This window comes from Bos indicus, chromosome 3, assembly GCF_029378745.1.
Source record: "Bos indicus isolate NIAB-ARS_2022 breed Sahiwal x Tharparkar chromosome 3, NIAB-ARS_B.indTharparkar_mat_pri_1.0, whole genome shotgun sequence".
Classification (NCBI taxonomy): Eukaryota; Metazoa; Chordata; class Mammalia; order Artiodactyla; family Bovidae; genus Bos; species Bos indicus.
In genome coordinates this window covers 2,989,697-3,011,678 of record NC_091762.1, presented here as the reverse complement: position 1 = coordinate 3,011,678, position 21,982 = coordinate 2,989,697, and the positions used below count along the sequence as shown (strand labels likewise).

General features: G+C 49.6%; 1 protein-coding gene and 1 non-coding gene across 3 annotated transcripts in view; one reads left to right on the top strand and one right to left on the bottom strand.

Moving 5' to 3' along the window:
• UCK2 (uridine-cytidine kinase 2) overlaps nucleotides 1-21,362 on the top strand; it is a 77,491-nt gene extending 56,129 nt beyond the window's left edge. For both annotated transcript variants that reach the window (XM_019986627.2, XM_019986637.2), the window contains exons 3-7: nucleotides 302-398; nucleotides 7,472-7,614; nucleotides 13,649-13,746; nucleotides 15,782-15,830; nucleotides 17,129-21,362. In XM_019986627.2, coding sequence (XP_019842186.1) covers nucleotides 302-398; nucleotides 7,472-7,614; nucleotides 13,649-13,746; nucleotides 15,782-15,830; nucleotides 17,129-17,268 — 527 coding nt within the window. In that variant the 3' untranslated portion in view covers nucleotides 17,269-21,362. The remainder of the gene's footprint in view (nucleotides 1-301; nucleotides 399-7,471; nucleotides 7,615-13,648; nucleotides 13,747-15,781; nucleotides 15,831-17,128) is intronic.
• On the bottom strand, nucleotides 20,049-20,120 carry TRNAC-GCA (transfer RNA cysteine (anticodon GCA)). The gene has a single exon. It is a non-coding gene; the product is annotated as a tRNA-Cys (tRNA).
• Nucleotides 21,363-21,982: the final 620 nt, after the last annotated feature.

The following is a 21,982-nucleotide window of genomic DNA, read 5'->3' as shown; positions in this document are numbered from 1 at the left end:
CACCTAGTCGTGAGGTATCTTTCGTATGCTGGGTTTAGAGAGATACAGGCCAGGGATGGGACATTAAAGCAAAAGAAAAGAACCCACTTCCAGTTCTCAGAACTCACACATTTTGGTTTGAAATGTAGGGAGTTTGCATCCTGCTTTGGGTTGAAATTAGACTTTTTTGGGGAGAGGGGATGCTTATCTAGGGTGTGATGCATATATGGGTAGAAAACAGGCTTAAAGGGATGCCTGTTCATCATTATAGGAGAAATCATTTTACAGTTAGCAAACATCTTAACAGTTTGATTTCCTTCAGATGCCTTTGACAATGAACTCATCTTCAAGACACTCAAAGAAATCACGGAAGGGAAAACTGTCCAGATTCCCGTGTACGACTTTGTTTCCCATTCCCGGTAAGTGAGCTGTTCTGGGCTGGGGATTGCTGCCTGCTGCTCCTCGGAAGTGCCAGTCTCCTGGCCCCTCCCGCCGCCTGGTGCCCACTGCATCCTGTCTGTGGTGGGGCAGTGACGTCAGGGTGTCCGCAGATACACAGGTCAGGAATTCCAACAGTTCCAGGTGGTTCCTGGAACAGTCCGATCATGATCATCCTATTTTGTTACCCTGAAGGACGGATCTGTGAATTTGAGCTCAGGTGAGGGACTGCACATTCATCTTTATTCACATGCCCAAGATGTTCCTAGAATAAAAAGCGAGGCAGAGTAGAGGAAGAACGGGAAGAAGAACAAGGAAGCTGTTACTTCTGCTCTCTGGTTCACTTCGGATTGGGCTGTGTGGAGAGCTGTGAGAGTCCTGAAGTCACCAGGACCAGGTCCTCTAGGGATCTTCTCAGTCAGGTCAGATTTGTCCTTCCATTTGTCAGTTTCCATGCTTCTGTTTGAAGCTGAAACTCTGATAATTTGACCATACGATCCAAAGAGCTGACTCATTGGAAAAGATTCTGTCTGATGCTGGGAAAGATTGAGGGCTGGAGGAGAGGGGGCGACAGGATGAGATGGTTGGATGGCCTCACCGACTCAATGGATATGGGTATGAGCACACTCTGGGAGATAGTGAAGGACAGGGAAGCCTGGCGTGCTGCAGTCCGTGGGGCTGCCAAGAGTTGGACACTGAGCATCTGAGCAACAGTAGTAATGCTCCTGATCAATAGAGGAGTGGGTTGACTTCATCACAGCCTCCTCCCCTCTGAGCAATGAAAAGGGGCTTCTGGAGGATTTCCTTCCTGCTGGCCTAGAGCTCCTTCAGAGCTGCCCAGGGCTCTCTGCTTACTTTGGGGCCTCCCAGGCACAGCTGACACTCCCAAGCGGTGTGTTAGGCCATGTACAGCTGCTTCATATCCTGGGCTTAGTGATGGCTCAGTAAGTGTTGCTTTCAGCTCTGGGCTGTGTTTTTGAAAGTTTCTCCCTCCCACTTTTCATTTTCTTTCCTAGTTCTTTTATCTTGATCTGTCTTGAGTTGTTTTTTTTTTTTTCCCCCTTAAATGGGAAATTAGATCTTGTGCAACTGTTACTACCAGATATTTCTATGATTAAAAACCTAATATTGTTTAATTATTTTTTAATCGAAGGATAATTATTTTACAGAATTTTGTTGTTTTCTGTCATCAGTGTGAATCAACACTGGATCAGCCATAGGTCCCCTCCCTCTTGAACGTCCCTTCCCATCTCACCCCTCTAGGTTGATACAGAGCCCCTGTTTGAGTTCCCTGAGACATACAGCAAATTCCCGTTGGCTATCTGTTTTACATATGGTAATGTAAATTTCCATGTTACTCTCTCTATACATCTCGCCCTCTCCTCCCCTCTCCCCATGTCCATAAGTCTATTCTCTATGTCTGCTTCTCCATTTAAAAGCCCGATCTTTATCTCTCTGTGTGTTCCTTTAGGACACATCTCAGCTTTTAATGCAGTTTAGCTCACACATTCTGTGCTGCTCTCTGGAACTTTCTCAGAACTTGAGGGTGTGGCAGAGGTTTGGTTGGAGGAGGAGAAAAGAGATAGCACATTGTGATGGCAAGTCCAGCTGCTTTGGTGCTCACCTTCATATCTCTCTGGTATCTATGGAAGCACTTCCTATTATGAACCCAGTTCTACTGACATTCAAAGAACAAGATACGCCTCCTGTATCTGCCTCTACAGACTGTGCAGGAATAGAGGGATGTTTAGATAGAAATTGGAACTAACATAAATAATGAGGGGCTGGGAGAGCGAGGATCTGGGAGGCTGCAGGTGGAGAATCAGAGAAGTCAGTTCCCACTGATGGCAGACTAGGCCCCTGGAAGAGAAACTGTGTTCATGCCAAGTCCATGAATCTGCTGCATCTGGGCCCACAGCCTTTTTTTTTCCTGGCTGTACCCGGTCTTAGTCACAGTATGTGGGATCTAGTTCCCTGACCAAGGATTCAGGGGGGCATCCAGAGTGTGGAGTCTTAGCCACTGGACCCCCAGGGAAGTACCCACAGCCTCTGTGTGGAGTGTCCACAGTTTCCTTGTCTAGCTGTTATGATCTCCTAAAAATTTTAGATTTTGTTTTACTTTCATCTTCTAAGTTTTCCTTTGGCAAAGTAGCTGGGACCATTTAGGGAAAGAGATTCTGGAAATTGTAGTTTCTACCCACTCCAGCGTTCTTGCCTGGAGAATCCCAGGGATGGAGGAGCCTCGTGGGCTGCCGTCTATGGGGTCACCCAGAGTCGGACACGACTGAAGCGACTTAGCAGCAGCAGCAGCAGCCTTAGCAGAGATTGGTGGTGACAAGAGACAGTCAAGCCCACCCCCTTTTAAGGTCTAGGGTGGGGCACTACTACAGAATTAACCTGCAGCCTGACAGCTAAGGCACAGGCCCGTAGAGGGATGTAAAGGAAGAAGGAGGCTGGAGTAGTTAGAGCAGGTACGTGTATAGGAAGTGATACTTAAACTGTGTATTGAAAAGCATGAGAAGTTATTGGGAAAGGGATCTCCAAGGTGATGGATAGGGAGGCATTTCAGGGGCAAGCTTGGTGGGAGATTGCAGTGGGTTGGGTATGGAGGGAAGGGGATTGGTATGGGGGGAGAGTGGCAGGAGGTGGAGGAGGCTGGGAGGTAGATAGGCCTCAGATCAGGAAGGGCACAGACCTTACAGCCAGGGTGCAAATGTGTTGGGGGTAGGGAGCCAAAGACGGCTATTATGTAGGAGTGGAGAGGTCATTCTTGTGGCAGGAAAAGAAGATGCACAGTGCTGTTTATGAAGCCCTTTGGAGTGGCCCCGGTGAGACACCGATAAGGGCCCGATGGAAGGGAGTGGAGTGAGGGGAGCTGGGAGGAGTTCAGGCCTGACCAGTGTAGTCAGGTGCAAGAGGTGAAGATGAGTATCTTCTTGGCATGGGCTCCGTCAAGTTCACGGAGTAACAAAAAACCCCACAGAGTTGCACATCCAGACATGTTTTACTTTTTTCTCCTAATTCTGCTCTCATATCTTTTATTTTAAAATCCTGTTCTTTAGTGGCCCAGAGTCCAACTCTTCTTTGAGGCTTTGTGACCATCTAAGACCCCAACAGTCCCCCAGCTCTCAAGGGCCACTTGTGAGGGACCCAGCCACTCAGGGTTAACTGATCCCGTTCCAGCCTTGGGTTTTTTGTGATGACTACAAATGAATGTCGGGCGAAAACTGAGAAGTCACCTATTCTCTGTAAATACCTTTCTCTGATCTTCCCCTTCTTTACTGTAAGGAATAATTCTCAAGTGAGAAGGTTGTGCTAGGTTATCCTAAATGCTCTAATACTCCAGGTTTCTTATGTGAACCTCACAGCCCATCTCCAAACTCCTAAACAGGACCTTGCGAGGTATGTGGCTTCTGGCACATCTTGGGCTAGTGCTAAGTCGCTTCAGTCGTGTCCGACTCTGTGTGACCCCATAGACGGCGGCCCACCAGGCTCCCCCGTCCCTGGGATTCTCCAGGCAAGAGCACTGGAGTGGGTTGCCATTTCCTTCTCCAATGCATGAAAGGGAAAAGTGAAAGTGAAGTCGCTCAGTCGTGTCCGACTCCTCACGACCCCATGGACTGCCACCTACCAGGCTCCTCCGTCCATGGGATTTTCCAGGCAAGAGTGCTGGAGTGGGGTGCCATTGCCTTCTCCATCTTGGGCTAGTAGTTGCTCAATAAATGTTGCTTTTAGCTCTAAACTGCTTCAAAATTTTCTCCCACCCAGACCTTCATGTGGATTAGGGAAGTGATTGATTCCAGCTTCCGGGGGCACCACCCATGGGGCATGCAGTTCTGTTCTCCTTACTGTCCCAGGATTGAAGAGGCATGACTGAATTGAAACAGTCAACAGTCTTTTTAGTCTTTATCCGTTAGGCAAGCCGATCAGCACTGCCAGACAGTGTCAGTCTGTGTAAGCACAGTGTGTGTTTTCCAGATGGAACCCTAGAAATCCCAGGAAAACACACATTCTTTGTTTCCCAGCAGAGCCTTTCCGCCCTCTTCTTGGCCCAGGCCAGCTGTCTAGAGACTACTCATTATTTCACTCACTTGTTGATCTCTTTTTCTGTCCATCTTGCTTCTGAATTCTGCCCAGTTTGGTCCCTTATCCTGAACCACAGTGGGCACTGTTTTCCAGTACCTGACATTATCCCAGAGACTGATACGTCTCAACCCTGGCTGCAGACATAGCTGGGGAAAAGACTGAAATCTTGCCATTTGTGACAACATTGGTGGACCTAGAGGGTATTACGCCAGTGAAATCAATCAGCCAAAGACAAATACTGTATGATTTTATGTATTATGTAGAGTCTCAAAACAAAACAAATGAACAAACAAGAAAACAGAGATAAGAGTTGATAGGTACAGAGAACAAACTGGTAGTTGCCAGAAGTTAAGGGAGTAGGGAAAAAGAAATAGTCAGGGAGGTTAAGAGGTACAAATTTTCAGCTGCCAAATAAATGAATCACAGGTATGAAGTGTACGGTGTGGGGAATTTACTCAATAACAATATCTTTGTGTGGTGACAGGTGATAACTAGACTTACCATGGTAATGATTTTGAAATGTATAGAAATATCAAATCACTGTGTTGTGTGCCAGCAACTGACATAGTATTGTAGCTTGATTATACTGCAGAAAAACAAACTGACTAACTAATAGAAAAAGAGATTATTGCTACCGCCATAGGGGGTTGGGGAACGAGGAGATAGGGTTTGTGAAGGAGGGAGAATTAGATGAAGATCATCAAAAGGTCCATGCTCCAGCTTGTAAAGATAAATAAGAACTAGGGATGTAATGTACAATACAATATAGATAACACTGCTGTACGTTCTGGGTGAAAGCCGTTAAGAGTAAATCCTAAGAGTTCTCATCACAAAATTTTTTTTCTGTTTCTTCGATACTTGTTTTATATGAGATGATGGATGTTCACTAACCCCATTACGGTTATCATTTCATAATGCAAGTCAAATCATTATGTGTATACCTTAAACTTATGCAGTGCTTTATATCTTAATAAAATTGGAAGAAGCAAATGTAAATTAAAAAAAAATAATGTATAAGTATGAGAAAAGAAATTACTTCTAGAAATGGGAAACACAATGGCAAAATTTTCAAACTCAGTCGATGTATTAGCAGCCAAATGGAAAAAAAAAAAACTCAATTCAGACAATAGAGGATTGATCTGAAGAAATCCTCCATTAATGCATGAATGCCTTAATGGATGAAGAAAGAAAAAGACAGAAAAAACAAAAAAGATTAAGAGACGTGGAAGATAGTTCAGACCTGAAAAATATTTAATCAGAGGAAAGTGAAGAGAATAAAGACAATATCTGAAGAGATACCAGCTTAATTTTATTTCAGAACTAATGAAATCAAATCCATAGATTTCATGCCATACAATTCCAAACAGGATAGATAAAAAACAAAAGTACAAGTGAGTTCTGCTTTTTGGAATTGATTAATATTCCACTGTGGCCTGACAGTTAATTTTTGTGCCTGCTGCAGTTGTATTTCAAAGTTTTGTACAAAGTCGTGTGTATGCTCAAACCACATATTTTTGTTAATTGTGTTATTCAGACTTTCCATTTCCTTCTTTATCTGTCAGTTTCTAAAATAAAGAAGTTAGAAGTATCTCCAATATGAATGTGGATGCAATTTCTCTTGGTATTTTTATCTGCTCAATATACTGCAAACCTCTGCTGTTAAGTAAATAAAGTTTCATGACTTAAAAAAGAGAAAGAAATACCTGGGGAGCTTTTAAAAAGTACTGATGCCCTAGCTACACCCTAGACTAATGAAATCAGAGCCCCAGGGGAGTAGGGTCCAGGAATAAATATTTTTAAAAGCTCCCCAGTTGATTCTTTGTGCATCAAGAGTTACACCACTCTTCTAGAGTCTCCTAACTGCTCTAACCTGGCCCTTTTCTGCCGTCTTTTATGCTCCATGTTCTGCTACCTTGGTAGCTGCTCCAGCAGTGCTCCCTTAAAATTTAGACCCGAGCCCAAGGAACTGAGCCAGTAAAGAATCAAAGCATGTTTATGGGAAGGAAGTTCCTCCTTAGCAGGCAGCTGCTACTGACTTCCCTATATTTGCCAAATAAAACCTATCATCTTAAGGAGCTTTTGAAATAAATATTTGGTTTTCTTCACAAATGTTTGCTGCTCTGCCAGTCAGGGTCAGTGGTAAACCTTCAGTGGTATCCTTACTTTTCTTCCAGTGAATTTTGAAATGAGGTGCAATGTGGTTTTAGGACAGAAGCAAAAGATAAAACTGTACAGTGAAAGTTGAGGCAGGGCAGAGCTAGGCGCCATCAGGCCCCTCCACCTGTTTTCACTGCCCCGGCTTTTGAGAAGTCATGTTTACATTAGTATCTCTCTGCCTTGGGCTTCCCAACCCCACGGGTAGATGGATGACTGTGTGTCTCTGCTTTGCTGATGAGGAAGAGAGCCAAAGCAGGCAGGTCTGGGGCTGTTTCCTCCTTTCACAGAGACCCTTCCCCTTCCCAGTCTCTTGTCTAAAGCTTTCTTATCCGCATCTTTCCCTGGGCCCCTTCTGTCTTCCTCCCAGCTGCCTCAGCATGGAGGGCACGGGATGGGCTTCTTGGGAGAAAACTGAATTTCTGTTTTTGAAAGTTCAGAGTGTGAGTCTCCATACATGACAGGACTCAGAGCATTCCTAGGGATGCCTCCGGGGGGGTGGGGGGAAAGTGCTCACATCTCCTTTTGTCTGTCTTTATTCTTCATTTAGCAGCAGGTTTTTTTTTATTCCAAGGAGAGGGATGTAGGCCTGCTGTTTCTGTTTTACAGTGAAAGCTCCAAAGAGCTGGTTACAGGAGGCCTTGGCCCAGCCGCACTGGCGCTCATTCTTAGGTCTCCATAGTGGTCCCAGCGCTCTGTGAGGCTATGCTTAAACCCTTTCAGCCCGTTTTCAGTCCAGGGGACGGAACTCCAGACTCCCCCTCCCCTGCTGCTCCCACCTGACCCAGCCCTTCTTCTGCCCTCTGGTTTGCAGGAAGGAGGAGACGGTTACTGTCTACCCCGCAGACGTGGTGCTCTTCGAAGGGATCCTGGCCTTCTACTCCCAGGAAGTGCGAGACCTGTTCCAGATGAAGCTTTTTGTGGACACAGATGCGGACACCCGGCTCTCCCGCAGAGGTGCGTCCCAGAAGCTGCCAACAGCGCATCGGTGGCCTTGTGCCCCTGGGGCCCAGCCCAGGCCAGTCAGCCTTGCCGCAGGGACATCCTGCTGCCCAAGTGACATTTGAGAAGGGATTAGTTTCACTCACTGTTTTGTTAAAGGTTTGTGAGGTCACAGACATGAAATAAGTTTACCTTCTGGTTTTGCTGGGGAGAAGTTTGGCTAAGTGCTTAGTTCCCTATGACTTCCCCATAGGTGTCCAGTCAAGATGGGGACTCACTGTAGCACATCTTGGGGCAGGAACACCCTCTGCTGGCAGCTCTGGGCAGCTGGTCCCATCTGCCCATTCCGCTTGCCCTTTGCTGTCCAGAAAGTTCTGTGAAGCTTTGGTCACTCTGTCCAGCCAGCTCAGGAGCACAGTTGGTTGTTCCCTCTGAACACCTTGAGCGTGTGCGGAAGACACTGAAGTGCTTGTTGGCAGGGAGGTGGAGCCTGTGGACTCACCCTGGGGCACAGAGCAGAGAAATCAGGAGGCCTCGTGGGGGAAGCGGGGCCTGTGAACTCACCCTGGGGCACAGAGCAGAGAGCTCAGGAGGCTTTGTGGGGGAAGTGGAGCCTGTGGACTCACCTTGGGGCATAGAGCAGAGAGCTCGGGAGGCCTTGTCGGGGAAGTGGGGCCTGTGGACTTACCTTGGGGCGTAGAGCAGAGAGCTCGGGAGGCCTTGTGGGGAAAGCAGAGCCCATGGACTCAGCCCTGGGGCACAGAGCAGAGAGCTCAGGAGGCTTTGTGGGGGAAGCAGGGCCTGTAGACTCACCCTGGGACGCAGAGCAGAGAGCTTGGGAGGCCTTGTGGGAGAAGCAGAGTCCATGGACTCAGCCCTGGGGCTCAGAGCAAAGAGCTCCAGAGGGCTTGTGGGGGAAGTGGAGTCTGGACGTGGATGTGGTGGGCTGATGGTGTAGGCAACCCGAGAAGGCACTCGCTGCAAAAATAGACACTGTGGTTGGTTAGGACTGTTTTCTGATCTGGATGACAGGGAGGGCTGAGGTCTGTGGGTGGCATCTTGGGGCATGAACCACTGAGGAGAGATGGGGAACCCAGCAGAGTTGGAGCCGACAGGACACAGCCTAGGCAGTGCGGTGGAAGTGACTGAAGGGAGGCATGAAGGGTGACTAAGGTTTGAGTCCCCATCATGTGGAGGAGGAGGGACACAGGATACTCCAGGCTTAGCCCTTAGTCACAGAGCAAGTCAGTGGCAGATTCAGATTTCGTAAGCCCCAACCCAAAGCCTTCCAACCTCAAATTGTGTGAAGTTTTCCCTTTTCCAGTTCATGAAACAAATTTGGTGTTTATCCAATTTAGTGTGCTTATCACAAGGACTGTAAGTGGAAAGGGCAGAGTCTAGAGAAATGAGCCCCTGGGATTTGCCCTCCTGAGAAGTAATAGGATTCATACTCTGCAAGTCAGGGAAGCTGTACTTCGCCTCCCAGGGGGCATGCGGGAAGGGTAATCCGATGGAATGAAGAGAATTCTAGTCCCAGCAGAGCCTCCCCCTAGCTTTATGACTTTGGTGACCTCCTAGGCAATTTTTTTTTTTAATAGGTAATATGAAGGAAACAGTCCTGTTTTTTAGGGTCATGACACAGGCCAGATAAGGATTACATGGTCTTTTTTGACAGATAATTGAGACTAGAGCCTGAGAATCTCTTATGCACCTGATCCCAGGGTCTGGTTTATAACTTCATGCATGAATCCAGGTCCTGCCTAGGCTGCTCTACTCCCAGCTCATCTGCTCGGATATCCATGTTAGCTTGCCAGATTTGGGAGGCATCACTGGGGGAAAATGGGAGTCAGATGAACTGGACTTTATTTTAATTCTGGTTTCACCATTTAGATCCCCTGAAGAAGGGAATGGCAACCCACTCCAGTATTCTTGCCTGGAGAATCCCGTGGACAGAAGAGCCTGGCGGGCTACAGTCCATGGGTCGCAAGGAGTTGGACACAACTGAGCGACTGACACTTGCAGTTTCTTTCACTTTTCACTGTTTAGTCGATGTGTGACTTGGAGCAGGCTGTGTTCTAATCAGTTTGCACCTTACTTTCCTACTGGTGGATCATGTAATGACTGGTTAGTACTCCTAGGATAGTTGTGCCGTGAGAGGCAATGCCTGGTGACGGCTTTAGCGGATAAATGTCAACGTGGCAGATCAGAAACCTGCTTCGTTTGAGAGGGTAGCTGATGTTCTGTTTTCCCTAGTGTTCTGTCAGGACTTGTCAGAACCTCAGTAGACATGTCCTCTGGAGCTGGTAACACCTGGGCTGAGATCATTAGTCCAGCAGGTGGTACTAACGTCCCAGGGGATGGAGTGATGCCTGAGAGAGAGAAGTGAGTACAAAAATGTGGAAATTGGAACCACATTTTTAGATGGATAATTCTGGGATAGATTAGGTAAGACCTGATCCTAGGATCCTTCCGTGAAATGGAGGAGAGCCTCTTCTGGGGTTTCTCAGGGCCAGTTCTGCACCCCTTGCCTCCCCTGCGGCAGCTCACTGCCTTCTTTCAGACCTGCGTCCTGTCATGTCACCCACTGCCGAGTTACCCTTCTGCTGGTCTAGTGGGGCTTCCCAAATGCTGTTTCTACAAACTCACTCTCTGTCTCTGTAGGGCCGGAGAACATGCTTTGTGGGCTGGGGCGGGGTAGGGGTAAGGGAGAGGGAAGGAGGATTAGTCAGGAGCTGTGGAGCAGAACATTCCTGGGGACTTGAGTGCCATGGTCTTACTGTCTGTGGGTCACATCCTCCCGGGCACACTCCAGGTTGACCCTCATGTGGAAGGGAGGGAGTCTCACAGCCTTTGGAAGGACTTCCTTCCTTCCCAGGGGGCCCCTTGATGTCTAGGGGATTGGTCTCCTCCCAGCAAAGCCTGCCATGCCTCCCCTCCGTGTGAGTGTAACCTACCCTTGGACCAGGACCAGAGAGGGCCTGCAGTGGGCCCTGGGACCGCTGGCCTCAGGCCCGCCTGCCACGGCCCTCTCTCCAGCTTACACAGAATTAGGGCTTCACTGAGCCTTGACATAGGCAGTTGGTTCTTTTACTAGAATAACACATCTCCTCAACTGATCTTTAAAGGGAATTGACAACCGTGGAGGAACTGTGTTTATTCTGGTCCTTCTGCATTTGGTTCTTGGCTCTGGCTGACCAGAAGCAGCACAGGCTGATTTGGAAGGGCTGAGCGGAAGCCAGGCAGGGAAGAGCAGGCCTGGAGTTTCCTGCCCTTCACCCGGCAGGGCGCTCTTAGGTGACCTGTCCCGGCGCAGCAAGTGTGCCGGGGTCAGAGACGGCTTTGAGTCTCTGGAGTTTCCGGTTTGTGCCAAGACCTTGTTCTGATTCAGTGGTTGGCTTGGTTACCTTTCCTGACTCTGAGGAGGAGGGCACTTCAGAGTAGTGAACTAGCTGGTCCCAAGTTGTCCCGGGCTCAAGGAGGGGTGCCGTCTGTCTAAGGTGGTAATTGGATGGGAGGCTCTTGGGAGCAGAGGTGGGCGAAGCCTTCTGTTTTGCGTGTTCATGTGTCTGGACTGCGCTCTGGCCCCCTGCCGTCTCCTGTTCCAGCGTGGAAGCTGCGGGACGTCTCCTCCCGTCTGCCTGTTTCCCCCCGCCATGCTGTCTTTCCACGTGTCTGCCCTCCCCTCCCCACTGAAGCCCCACCCCCTCCTTCCCAGCTGCTCCCGGGACTGCACCCCCCACCTCCCACTGGGTCCAGCCTGCTTAGCTGAGTTCCCAGCTCGTGTCCTCCTGATGGTCTGCTTTATCAGGGAGCCATCCCTCTCCTGGAGCTTCCTCAGGTCCTGTCAGCGTCATGATCGTGCCTCTTAGGCTTACTGAATGCACACCACGTGCCAGTCATGGTGCTGAAGAATCTTATGCATATCTCCAGTCTTCCTAAGTGGCAGCTTTGTGAGACAAGCTGCTATTGTGGTCTCTGCTTTACACTTAAGAAAAATGAGCTTTTTGTCTGAGGCCACAAAGGTAGTAGTTAATGGGGTCAGGATTCAAATAGGGTCAGTTTTGCCCCCATCGCTCTAGATGATGGGGCCAGAAGCAGCTTTGGGCTCCAGAGCAGAGGCAGGTGTGATTCACCTGCTCCACCTGCTCTCTCCCCTCCTGTTCCTCACTCCTGTGACTTGACAGGTGATGCTCTAGGTCCGCAAGGCACAGGAGAGCTGCAGACGTGGGCTGAGGGCGGCGGCAGAGCACTGTGAAAGGGGAGAGTTCATGCGTGTGTGTCCTGTGGGGAGGATGGAGATTTGCACGGTGCTGAGGCTGTCAGCAATTGTGGGAAATGCATGTCTTGCAAAACAAATCCGACATCAAGCTCTTATACGGTTTTGAGTCAAAGCTGCTGAAGTGCAGGCATGTGCTTGCTTTTTTTTCCCCCCCAGCTCTGATGCCCTTTTGGTCTGACTTCCTTTTTCCTTTGGGCTTTATCTGGAGACATGTGAAGAGCTGGAGGCCACACGGGCTCCTCTGCTCTGGAGCTGTGTGTTTTGGTGAGCTCAGCCCCTTGGCCCACAGGCCCGCACTCTGGAGGCCCGTGGGGCTGAGCCACGTGGCAGCTGTTGGAGCTTCTACTTGGCCGCTGAGTGTCCCTGGCAGAGCAGCGGCAGCAGCTGGAGCAGGGCCCCATGTCCAAATGCCCGAGAAGACCATTTCCTGGCTGGGCTGGGCATGCAGGCAGCTGGGTTTGTGAGGCAAATCCTGACAAGTTAGGGACCAACCAACCATTTTATTAGCAGGGCCCATGGCGGGAAGACCCTTGTGAATCGCGGAGCTGGAAGTCAGTGGTGGTAGCAGTGTATTACCTGGGTTTCTGGAATGGGGTCTTCCTGACAGTTTTCTAGCCTTCTGATCTTACAGACTTCACGCCAGCCTGTACTGTAACCACAGAAGCTCTGTTTCCCGCCCCTCCCCACGTGCGTGTGTTCCTATGTGCGTGCATACATGTCCACAGAATTATTTACAGACACAACTTTCCAGCAGTGCACTCACAAGTGTTCCCTGTGTTTGTTTACAGTGAGTTTCATCCCATGCTGAAATGATTACTTGACAAGTGATTGAAAGGAGCCAAGGGTCCACTGCAAATGATTGTAGATAAATTGATACCCTTCTGGGGGTGGGAGGAAAGATTTTAATAGCCATGATTGAAAACATTTGTAGGGAGGGGTTGCTTTTGATATGGGAATCAAACTCACTTGCTGAGTTTGGGAGACACTCAGGCCCAGGGAGGCAGAACCAGGATTCTGGTCTCTTTTCTGTGCTTTGACAAAAGACTCTGTTAAAAGCACCCCCCACCCTCAAGGAGGAAGAAGGTGGAAGATGATAAGTTTGGGTCCCTCTGGGCTGCTTCATAGCTCTGGCCCATGGTTTCTGACACCATAGTTTTCTCATCTTTTCTTAGTGGTCTTCTCTGTGCTTGAGGTGGGCAGGTGTGGCTGACCGCAGCTGGGCCCTCTGCCATACTTCCACCCGGTGGGGGGGGGGCCCCAGTGTGGACGGGAGCCAGGCAGACAGAGGTGGCTCATCCACAGAGGGTTGCCAGCCTGAACACAGGTGAGTGCGTGCAAGGGTAATCGGATGAGGATGGGCAAAGGAGACGTCTCCTGGCAACCTGCCCCTTTTGCCAGGAAGCCCCACCACTTCTCTCGGCCCAGTCTCCTTCCTGTTATGAGTTTGTCCTACCTTTTTGGGAGGGTTCACAATGAAGTTTTATTTGGGGCAAGTGTTGCTTGAAATGAGAAGACTAATGGCCTTTCCCGGAAACCTTTTATTTCAGAGAGTGTTTTGCCATAGCTGAATTTGACTGTAGCAAGACTTGAAAATGCAACTTGTTTTTCCCCAAAGCTGCTGCTGACCGGCTCTTGATCTCTCAGGAATCCGGCATGTGAATCATCCAGAGTCCTCGTGGAGCTTGTATGATCCTGATCAGCCTCGCGAAGGGCGGACATGTGTTGACTCATGCACCGTTTTCTTGATTCTTGTTTTTCCTTCTCTTCTAGTATTAAGGGACATCAGCGAAAGAGGGAGGGACCTTGAGCAGATTTTATCTCAGTACATTACATTCGTCAAGCCTGCCTTTGAGGAATTCTGCTTGCCAGTGAGTTGTGTTCTTGTTTTTCATTGAATTTAGTCTTTAAAATGTAATGAAACAAATAAAGGTCTGTCAGTTGAGCTCCCCGGCCAGGATCTCACTCGCTCCTCTGACTGCTCCTCTGTCGAGTCCTAAGAAAGGGCAGTCTCTGGTGCTTTGCCTCCTACCACGGGGCTCTGCCCTGCCACTCTTTTTCGGGGTGGTCCTTCAGGATCTTGCTGTCCCATATTCCTGCAAGCTGTACACTTCTCACTTGGTGAGCTCATGGGGAGGCATTTTATTAAGGAGGCATCGTATCCAAGGACAGACTCGACCACTTGGGTCTTCAGAAGATTTGTGACGGTTGGCATGTTGGTGCACGAGACCTCAGCTGCAGAGTCTTCCCTTCTGAATCTCTTCTGCCACCACCTTTGAGCCCTATTTTGAGCTTGTCCCTATGTAAGTTCCGCTTGGGGAGGTGTACCACGGAGGAGCAGGCTTCCTGTATGTCTACCCTAGCCCAGGCTCGTCAGGCCTCCCCATGAGCTGGGAACTCTCTAGTGAGATGACTTTCAGAGAAGGAAGAGTAGGGACTGGGCAGTGTTCAGCTTTTAGTGAATCAGCCCTCAGCCTAGGAAGCACCCCAGCTTCCTGAGGAAAGTAAGGTGAAAGTTTGGGGAAGGCTGTCAGGGGCAAGAGGTAGAGTGGTGGGGTGTCAAAGAGGAAGGCATGGGAGAGAACCTAGCTTTGGAAAGAGTTTCAGCTCAGGAGACTCATACCTCCTCATACATCTTTTTCACGTTGGCTAAACCATGTTCTCACTCCTTGAGAATTTAGAGTTCAGTCCTGAGAGTGTGAGAGAGGCTGGGTCTTCGCCAGATTTTGGCTGATGCCTTTAGGGAGACTGGCTCGTGTGGGGCTATTGGGAAGTAGTGTAGGGTGGGGATTTTTCTACTTCTCTTAATGTTAATAATTAACTTCTTTCTTCTGTACTGGAAAAATAAGATCCCAAGCTGTCTTTGTTTCTTCAAGTATGTTAGTAGGTTTTGCTTCAAAACCGACTTGACTTTTGTTTCAGATTCGGAACCAGGCGGGCTGTGTGAGTCAGCCTGAGTAACCCTGATGCCCTGCTCATTCCCTGGAGAGGCCTGGGTCACAGGATTAGGTTTCTGGGGAGAGGGCAGAGGTGGCTGTGGTGCTCTGAAGTTCTACCCATCCATCTGAGGACCTCTCTGTTCTTTCTAGCTTAATAATAAAAATACAAAGTATTCTTTGTGGACATAGATTAGAGTTTACTGCCAACTTTCTGCTGTTTAACTTTGTTGCAGTAGAACTCAGAATTTTAAGTAAGTATTTTCTAGGTTGTTTCTACTAGCTCCCACTGTGCAGCCACTCAGCTCAGGAAAGAGCAGCTCAGTCTGTGTGAGCTTGGGCCTGATACATCGTCTGCCTAGTTCACGCTGGGCCTCTGGCCTTCCACAGCTGTAGTATGGACATGGTGCAGGGTACCGACCTGCCTAAGGCAGGCCTAAGGCATTGTTTACACAGCCTCACCAGGACACAGTAGTGTGTAAAATGGTTCACCAAGTCTTAGTAAACCAAAAAACCCAAAAACTGTGCGCTTTATTTTTTCTTTTTTTAAGACTGTGTCATAACAGAGCTGAAGAAAATGGTCATCAGTGGGACTTACTTTTTCCGACTAGACAAACTGTTGAAGTCCAAGGTGAACTGCTTCTTCCTAAGTCTGGGTGTTATGAATTGAGGCTTTTCATAGTGGTGAAGAGGCAGTTATATATTTAGTTTCCAAGACCATGTTCATTGTACAGGTTGTAAGCTGAACAAGTGTTAAATGTTAATGAGAACTCAGGAAAAAGCTGATCTATTACAAATTAGATAAAGGGGATAAAATATATTACATTGGAAGTGACAGATTATTGCCCTCTGGGATTAGTAGGCGAAGGCTGGCCGTTTCTCCACATTCCCTTGGAGAAGGGCTTGGGCCAGCTTTCCTCTTTAACGCATTGCAATCCATCTAATGTGTTATAAATATCTTTCTCTACAGACAAAGAAGTATGCTGACGTGATCATTCCTAGAGGTGCAGATAATCTCGGTGAGTCCTCGTGGGGTGCCATGCATGGGCACGACTCCTCCCTTTGTCAGTTATACTTTGGATAGGATGTGGTAACCAAACAAGGCTCTGTAGGTGTGGCTGAGGCCCCGGCCGCTGCTGCAGCCAGAAAGGGATTCATACCTACACACCTGGCCTCAAGGACAGGCCGCTGTGCTTATGCGTGTACATCAGCGGGGACAGACGCGAACTTGTTCCTGCTCCTCTGGCGGTGGATACCTTCTGCTGCTGTTCCCAGTGATACCTGGGCACCTTGTATCTAAGGCCGTTTTTTAGTAAAAGCAGAGTTCCTTCTTAATTTCATTTAGAAAACTCAAAGTAGCTTTTCCTGGGGTGGGAAGGATTTTTACCACTGTGTACTTATGCATTAGCTTTGCCTTGTCTAGAAAGTAGGAATATCTCTGGATTTAGGCGTAATGGGGCAGAGTTGAATTGGGAGACCCTGTTTTCCTATTCTCTTTATAATTTATTTCAGTTTTCCTCTGTTTAAAAAGGTAATTTTTTTGCTGAGCCATTTGGGAGTTAGTCTCAGCAATGAAAATTTCACTTCATTCAAGCCACAGTGCACTCGTCACATCCAGGACACTTAATATTGACTCCTTTAACCTTCCTCAGCCTTTGTTTTTTTGTGACGCTACATTTTTGAGGAGTACAGGCCCGTTGTTTTTATAGAACAGCCCTCAGCTTGGGTTTGCCTTTGTGTCCTCATGGTTGGCTTCAGCTCATACAACGTGGAGAATACCCTGGGGGGGCCATGTTCTTGGGGCATCACCCCAGAAAGCACTTGATGTTTGTCTTGTTTTTGATGATGTTAACATTGATCATGTGCTTGAAGCATATGATTTATTTCTAAGGCTAAGGAAGGAGAGTCCAATCTTATCTTTGGAGGAGAGGACCTTCTGTGGGGTTCCCTGTCTTTGGGGTGGGGAGCTGGTAGGTTCCCTGGTGGAATGGTGTCAGAACAAAGACCAGTCCTCATGTCTGCAGAATTTGGGTTGATTGCTTCCATCCAGTTCTTGCCTCTGATCGCATCCTGATGAGAAGCCTCACATTCAGGGCTTACTGTGTCCCAGGTTGTCCTACTCTGAGAACTCTGCTGTGGGGTTATATTAGCCCCCATAGAGGTCTGGGGAGTTCGGGTGACTTCCCACAAGCAGCAGAGCCGGCTTCCTGGAGCGGTTTTTCATCTCCGGTTCCTGTGTGCCCTCCACCCAAACAGACCCGCAGCCCCGCCCCCACCCCCATGTGCCCCTGACACTCTGCCCTTCTCTGCTCCACAGTGGCCATCAACCTCATCGTGCAGCACATCCAGGACATCCTGAATGGGGGGCTCTCCAAACGACAGACCAATGGCTATCTCAACGGCTACACCCCTTCCCGCAAGAGGCAGGCCTCGGAATCCAGCAGCCGGCCGCACTGACCCCGTCTCCAAAGGGCCGGAGGAGGGGGCAGGAGGCACTGTGCATCTATACATGTGGTTTCCTATGACATTGCTGTATTTAAGAAAACACCATGGAGATGAAATGCCTTTTTTTTTTTTTTTTTTTTTTTTGGTACTTTGGAGCGACGAAATGAAACAGAAGTTGACCCTGAGCTTAAATGACAAACTGTGCCAACTACTACTGGTGATGCCTAATTATGAGTCCAACGTGTAACCAGTTATAAATACATATATATATATAAAAGGATCTATTTTTGTGTAAATGTACAAATACTGTACAGCTGTTTGCCGTAAGTATTCTGCAGGAGGGCCTGTCCTTGAGTGTGTTGGGGCTGGACCTGGGGTTTCACCGGAGGCCTGGTACCCAGCGTGTGCCTGGTGGGGCAGGCTCAGGTGGCCTTGGAAGGGAGGCTCGGGACTCGTGGCTCTCCGCGTCTGTGCGACTCACTGGAAGTGGAGTTTGGGACCTTTGATCACCTCCCCTGCCAGATGCTACCTTCTTGGAGCTGGAGCTTTAGGATAATGTGGATAAGAGATCCTCTTTTATTTTTCTTCTCTCTCTCTCTCTTTTTTTTCTGAGTTGAAATTAGGCAAGACCTCAATTAAAAAACTCAGGGAAGAAGCCCACAGAGGGGAACGAGTCTTCTGTGTTTTCTTCTTGCCCCCACCCCACCCCTGGCTGCTCAGGCAGCTCGCTATTTCCTTCCTTACTCACCCACTTCTGAAAACCAGAGCGGCTTCTCTCTCCTTCCCTGGTGGGGATGCGATGGGGTTGCTTCCTGACAGAGTGGGGAAAGAGGGACTGTGCCTATCGTAGCATCTGAGATGCTGACGTCTTCCAGGGAGGTCACAATGATAGTCCTCAGGCTTTCCCCCAGATTGTGGGGTGCACAGTGGACCCTAGCAGCCTGTACTTTGGTTGAGGACCTCTCCTGGCAGCCAGCCCCTCCCAGGGCAGCCAGAGAGCTCAGCTGTATAGGGAGCTGTAGCGTTTCTTCCCCACCCTGAGGGATTTGCAGCGCGGTGAAGACAGCAGGGGCCATGACAGGCAGTATCATGGCCACGCCGATTTACTTATTTACCATGCAGCCACGTCACCTGGCCGCTGGGCACAGAGGCGGGGAGGAAGAGTAGCGTTTTTAAATTACAAGTTGGAGTCTTAGGCTGAAAACATTTGGGGTGGAGAATTCTAGCTTTCCCTGAGGCTCCCTCTTGGTGGAGACTTCCTTCTTTGGAAGCAGTACAGATTCCTGAAGATTCTTGGTGGGGAGGGCTAGAGGAAGCAGGGGACCTAGTAAGATGGAGGAGCTGTGAGTATACTGTTCTAAAGCCTCATCTTTTAACTGCAGAAGAGCCAGAACCTTTTAATCTCGGCGTCTGACCATCTCAGTGCTCGATAGGCTACGCCCTTACTCTATCGCCCTTAGGTAGCTCGATAGGCTACCCTTGTGGCTGCCACAGCCTGAAACATTTTGGGACCCCTTTTCTTTCCATTGCTTTTGTAGCCCCTTGGAGCCATTCTGATAAATCCAACACCATTAACTGCAGTCACATTGAATTGTTCCTGTAGGCTCAGCCTCACCCGGTTTGCTTCCCCTTTTCTGGACTCCATTTGACTCTAACTCTGTTGGGCTCTGTCTGAAAGTCAAACCTAATCCGCAGCAGGGCTTTGCCACCCCTGAGACTGGACTATAGGCTCTGGAAGGAGCCCCTGAGAGTAGCAACTGCTGAGTTGGAGCAAGGGAAGGCCCCCAAGGTGCCTGTTCTGAAGGCCAGTGCCCCGTGGGTTGGCTGAGTTCTGAAGTGTGCATTTCCAAACCAGTATTGATTATCTTTCCAGTCATGCCTTGTGTAGTTCTGAGGTGAAGGGTGGATGGCAGGCCTGGGTTAGGATCCTGAGGACCCAAGGGCCTCCTGCTTTGTTGGGGCCTGTCTGTGTTCAGGGGCAGCCGCTCCCTGTCTCGGGGAGCCTTGGCCCCTGGGTGGGTAGCACGCTGAACTTTACTTGAAGCTCCCAGGTGCCAAACCATTCAGTGCCTTGGCTGTCTATCCTACTGCCTTGGAAGATGGAGTCTTCTCATCTCTGAGCCTTGACTTACTTAGCTGCTTTTTCATCCACTCGTGGTGTTGGGACCAAGCCTCCAGGGTCTCCGAGTAGCCCTGTCCTTGGTAGGAAACAGTTCTCAGGCTGCCCTGCCTCTTGGTAAAGTCAGAGTGTTAGTCCTTCAGTGGTGTCTGACTCTTTGCCATCCAGTGGACTGTAGCCCACCAGGCTCCTCTGTCCATGGAGTTCTCCAGGTGAGACTACTGGAGTGAGTAGCCATTCCCTTTTGCAGGGCATTTTCCAGACCCAGGGTTTGAACCTGAGTCTTCTGCACTGCGGGCAGATTCTATACTGTGTGAGCCACCAGGGAAGCCCCACCTCTTGATATCTTGGCCTCTTGGCTGGGGGCTCGCTGGCCATGCTAATGACTCCTCTGGTTCTGTGACACAGAAAGTCTGGGGCAAGGAGGGGATAGGAAGCTCTACCCTGGGGGGACCCCAGCATTTAGCCAACTGGGTATCTATTTGAACTTGATCTTTCTATGCAGCAAATCCTGGAATTGGTATTTTAAGAGCCACTAGAAAGAAAGTGAAGTTGCTCAATTGTGTCCAACTCTTTGCGACCCCGTGGACTGTAGCCTGCCAGGCTCCTCTGTCCATGGGATTCTCCAGGCAGGAATACTGGAGTGGGTTGCCATTTCCTTCTCCAGGGGATCTTCCCAACCCAGGGATCGAACCTGGGTCTCCTGCATTGCAGGCAGACACTTTACCCTCTGAGCCACCAGGGAAGCCCACTGGATCTCTGTTTTTGCTGGAGCATCGGATATAATTATTAGGCCAGAAATGGATACTGTTCACTGTCTGGGGAGGCAACGCGGATGAGCGGCGTAGGGCAGTGTTGGTAGTGTACGCATGGGGGTCTCTTGCCTTCAGAGACGCCCGGTGGCGCCTGCTTCTCCCGCTGTGCAGGTGTTGTCCAAGAACCATGTGCTTAGGCAACAGGCGCTGTGTCGGGGGAAGTCCTGGTCCCACACGCCTTCACGCTAATGGGACTTCTGCCGCCCTGGGACCAACAGGAGCAGAGAGCTGGGAGTGTGTGTAAGGAAGATGCAGTGTGGTTACCTCAGGCGTCACCGGTTTTGGAGTGGATAGGGTGGGCCCTCGAGAAGCCATGGTCTCTGAAGAACAGGCCCCGGAGGGTACCGCAGAAGTCTCCAGTTCACCCTTCAGAGCCTGTGAACCGCAACAACCCACTGTGGTCTTGGCTGCTGGACGGTCAAGGACTTTGGCTTGCTGCCTCTCTGGGCTGGCGTGGACGCTTGTCGTGGTGCTCAGGGTGGGATGCCAGCCTCTTGGGAGGCTGTGAGGTCAGGCTTGTGTGCAGCAGGGGCCGGAGCCCAGCTGGTTGGTGCATCACCTCCTTTGCTGCTGTTGTGCGGCGTTCCTAATTTAGCAACCTGGACCTGCTCCAGGGCCCAGAGCCATTGGCAGCAACTAGTAGCCTCTTGCAGGGAAATGTTCTCCTCTACCCTGGAGTCTCCCAGCTGCCTGTCAATGACCACGTGGGTGAGGCAGGCAAGGGTGGTTCCGGGTCTCAGGGCTGGGCTTCGGGAGGGGGCTGGCTTCTCTGCCACTCCTGCCCTTCCCCCTGACCTGAGGGTAGAGGGGCAAAGTCTGTGTCCCAGCAGATGAGAGTGAGACGAGCATGCTCGGGAAACCGTCAGGGCGAGTCTGGAGCTGAGTCCCCGCCTTGAGCTTGGTCTCTGCGCCTTCTGTGGCCCTCCTCAGGCAGCGGGCTGGCTTCAAGGCAGTGTCCGGCCACCCATAGAGGTGGTGAGTGCCTGGCTGGTCCTGCCTCAGGCACAGGGTGAGTAGGTAAATAGAGACATAGGCCTTTTTTTTTTGGTCTTTCAGATGCTTGCACTTTCCCCTTTTCCTTCTACTGCCCTGCACTTACTTGTTAGCACTTACTTAAATGACCACATACTCTGTACTTTGCTGTAAATAAAGACTGAACAGAAAAGAACCCACTCTTGCCTTCTTTGTGGTGCTTGTGCAGGAGGAACAGTGACTGAGGCCAGCGGGTGACGGGAGGGTAGCCCTCTAGGCCTTCGCTGGCTGGATATGGGCACCAGCCTGTTGTCGCTAAGCTTCCCCATCCTCTGCTGCGCTGCAGGCCTCCATGCGTGCACTTCTGCTCCATCTCTGAAAGCCAGGCCAATGTCCCTGGGAGGCTTCTGTTCTCTAGCTCTAGCTGGCTCTGCTTCCTTTGAGGTCATCCAGTTTGTGCAGTGTCTTCCCTCCCTCCCCTCCCTTTGCTGTCCCTTCCTGAACTTTAATAATAAAAGCCAAAACAAAACATTCTAAACCCTTATTGGCTGGAGGAAACTTGGCATTATAACAATGAACAACTTCAAGCTGAATACACATACATCCATGTGTGTGATTACCTTAAGTGACTATATCTATTTAGTGTATAGTCATACAATCAATGCAGATAACCATCGACCTCAATATTAAAAGATCTAGGCCACCCACCACCAGAGATCTTAAAATAATTAAAATAATTGGCTTTTGCCCTCTTTGTAGCACCCCAGTCCCCCCTCGCTCCCCACCTTCTCTGTGTCCCTTCACCCGCTGTCCCCAGGCA